The sequence below is a fragment of the Haplochromis burtoni genome, unplaced genomic scaffold (assembly GCF_018398535.1).
Source record: "Haplochromis burtoni strain Fernald_Lab_line unplaced genomic scaffold, NCSU_Asbu1 Contig_158, whole genome shotgun sequence".
Lineage (NCBI taxonomy): Eukaryota > Metazoa > Chordata > Actinopteri > Cichliformes > Cichlidae > Haplochromis > Haplochromis burtoni.
In genome coordinates, this window is record NW_024582519.1 from 421888 (window position 1) to 424821 (window position 2934).

Consider the following 2934-nt stretch of genomic DNA (forward strand, 5'->3'; position numbering starts at 1 on the left):
GCTCTGTGACACTTAGAGACTTTTTTAAGGGAGATAATAGTAATTATTGGTTTGCTGTAGTCTGGTTGTCCGGGGTGGCACGGCTCTCTCCCTTGAGAGATGGGCGCTGTCCAGGGTGCTGGAGATGCTGAAACGCAGAGGTGTAAAGGTCATATTTCTTTCTTTCTTTCTTTCTTTCTTTCTTTCTTTCTTTCTTTCTTTCTTTCTTTCTTTCTTTCTTTCTTTCTTTCTTTCCTGTCTCCCACGGGAACCGTTCACACATCACATTTGGGCACAGTGCCCCTCACCAACATATGTAGCTCTACCACCTAGATCCTCTCCAATCACTGAGACATGAAGAGCAATGTCATCCTTTTTCTTGGTATCGCATCACGTTAGTCTCGCGTCCTTTCTGCTAAACGAGCTTAGATTAGAAATACCTCAGCCCCCTTTTTAGAGTTCAGCTGTAGTGAGGTGGCGGCCGCTTTAAACTGAGCAGGCTTCGACGTCAGAGCCGTTTAAGACATGTGGTTTTGACATCCAATAGCCTGATAAGGGCTTTAGTACCCCCCCCCCCCCCCCCCCCCTTCTCGCAGGAGATCCCTCTGGTGAAAACCAGTGTAGACGGGAGTTAGCCACGGCTGCAAGATCACCAGATTCAATTAGGAGCGAGATTCCCTGCTCACACCTGCAGCAGCACTTCGTATTCCCAGCTAGAACCTCGATTTAGCGAACATGTCTGTAGCGGGGCTGAAAAAGCAATTCCACAAAGCCACTCAGGTAAGAAGATGCGGCGTACGGTGCTCCGGCTCTCACTAGATCTTCCACTTACAGTGTCACGTTGTCTGGGGGAGGAGGAGTGGCGTAAGGTTTGGAAAAGCAGAGATTCATCCCCAACACAGTGATGATTAATTCACGCTAAATGTCGCTGCATTAACACGCAGTGTTGTTGCGAGTCGTGCTCCATTTATCACCTACAACCTCTGGTGTTTTTGTGGTTCTGGGGTGCACTCCGCTGAAAACACTGGCGTGCTGCAGCACTGCACCAACGGGAGAATGCATCAGTCGTGTTTGACTCCGGTGGTTATTCAGTGCGTGACGGGGAAAACACGATAATTATTCAGTGCCACGCTTTTTGCGTGTCCATCTGGGAGCCAGATGGCACAACACTGTGATGACAGTGATGTCGGGAACGTCGGTTCTTCTCCGTACCCTTCAGATGACATTCCGCGCTGACAAGCATCGGAGCTGCAGCTCATGCTTGTCGCTCACTCTTGCAATGCGCAAGTTGTGGCCCTGAAATGAAGGACGAGTTAAGTACAGGAGACACTCCGAGGCGCACCTCGTTATGCAATCGTTAAGTGCGCCTTGACGGAAATCCGCTCCTACCAGCATCGGCACGCCATGACCTCTGCGCCCTCTAAATGCACTTATCGCCTTTTGCGGGACACCAGGTGATAAATTGAATTAAGCATCCATCACTGAATCATCGGTTATTATTATTATTATTATTGTAAGGCGCAAGCCCACCGCAAAGGTATTCTGTTCAAGGTTACCCAAAGCGCTTTCTCAACTCTCTCATTTTAGGCTAGTCGTGTATTATTATGTTATTTCAGGTCAAAGTGCACAACCTGAAGGTTTAATCACCTTTAACTCGGGAGCCAATCAGAGTGCTCTTAAGTGAGACCTTGAATGTATGGGCTCATCAGCAGCTCAAAGGCCTTGAGTGAGTTTTATTTCCTCTAGCTTGGAAACTTCGGGAGGTTTTCCATTTATAGGGCTGAGTCACAATGACACTGTCCACTAGCTTCAGGGCCCTCACTGCAAGACACACAGAGCCTGTGTGAGTCACACACACACACACACACACACACATGTGTGCCCTCCCCCTCATTGTTCAGCAGTTTATTCAATCTCAGAATGGCCTTAGTGACAAGTCTCACTTTGCATTGTTCTTCAACTTTATGAGCAGCTGTCTCTGAGATGGAGGGGAATAGTGCGTTGAATGTGACAGTAATAATCACATGTCTATTCAGGGTCTCTGCCTGGAGATACTGAACACTCTTAATTGCAGGTTGAAACTGACTAACTGAGAATTAAGTAGCAGCTCGTGAGGAGAGGAGTTTACTGAAACAATTGGCAGCTCGAGATCCAACATCGACATGCAGTAGACTCTGTTATTGTTTTTTCATTTGTTTTTCACATCTCCCAACATGAGTCATTTATATTAGTGCTAATGTCACACTGACATTTGTAAGGCCTGTGTTGATAATGAATCATACATTCTGACTGCATGTTCCCAAAGAGCAGTGCTTGCAGATCACCGCTAGGTGCGTTATGTTTGGAAGACTGGATCGGGTTCGAGTGTTAAATAAAAGACAAAGTGAAGTAATTGGGAACAATCTCAAATTGCTGTTAACACATTTCTCAGTTTTAATCAAGAGCTCATTTTATCTGATTTGAAATGGACAGCAGCCCACACAGGGCATTGGATGGCTGCACTGATTGTGTTAATTCTGTGTGATGAGTCTATTGTCACCCATTAGCACGCCCTCCCTCTCCTTGCAGATGTTCCTTTCTCGTCATCAGATGAATCTGTGTGTGTGTGTGCGTGTGTGTGTGTGTGTGTGTGTGTGTGTGGGTGTGTGCGTGCGTGCAGGCGCAAGAGAGTAAAAGAGAGGTGGGGATACACATAAGCATTTATATTTGTAAATATGCATAGATTTATGTGGATCTGTGCATGCATAAAGAGGTGTTGTTGACTGTCTAAATATGCAGTAACTGTATCTGAACTTGAAGATTTTTACTTGGTGCTGTCTTCAATAATCTGTTTTATTCCCAGTGTGATTTAATCAGCTTTAGGCTCACAGAGTGTCGTCTCTGTGGTCTCCTGCTGTCTGTTCCTCAACATTACACACACACACACACACACACACACACACACACACACACACA

General features: G+C 46.2%; 1 protein-coding gene across 3 annotated transcripts in view; it reads left to right on the plus strand.

The window, feature by feature from the left end:
- Positions 1-567: 567 nt before the first annotated feature.
- sh3gl2a (SH3 domain containing GRB2 like 2a, endophilin A1) overlaps positions 568-2934 on the plus strand; it is a 36312-nt gene continuing 33945 nt past the window's right edge. For all 3 annotated transcript variants that reach the window (XM_005932378.2, XM_014336831.2, XM_005932381.2), the window contains exon 1: positions 568-759. In XM_005932378.2, the coding sequence (XP_005932440.1) occupies positions 715-759 (45 nt within the window). In that variant the 5' untranslated portion in view covers positions 568-714. The remainder of the gene's footprint in view (positions 760-2934) is intronic.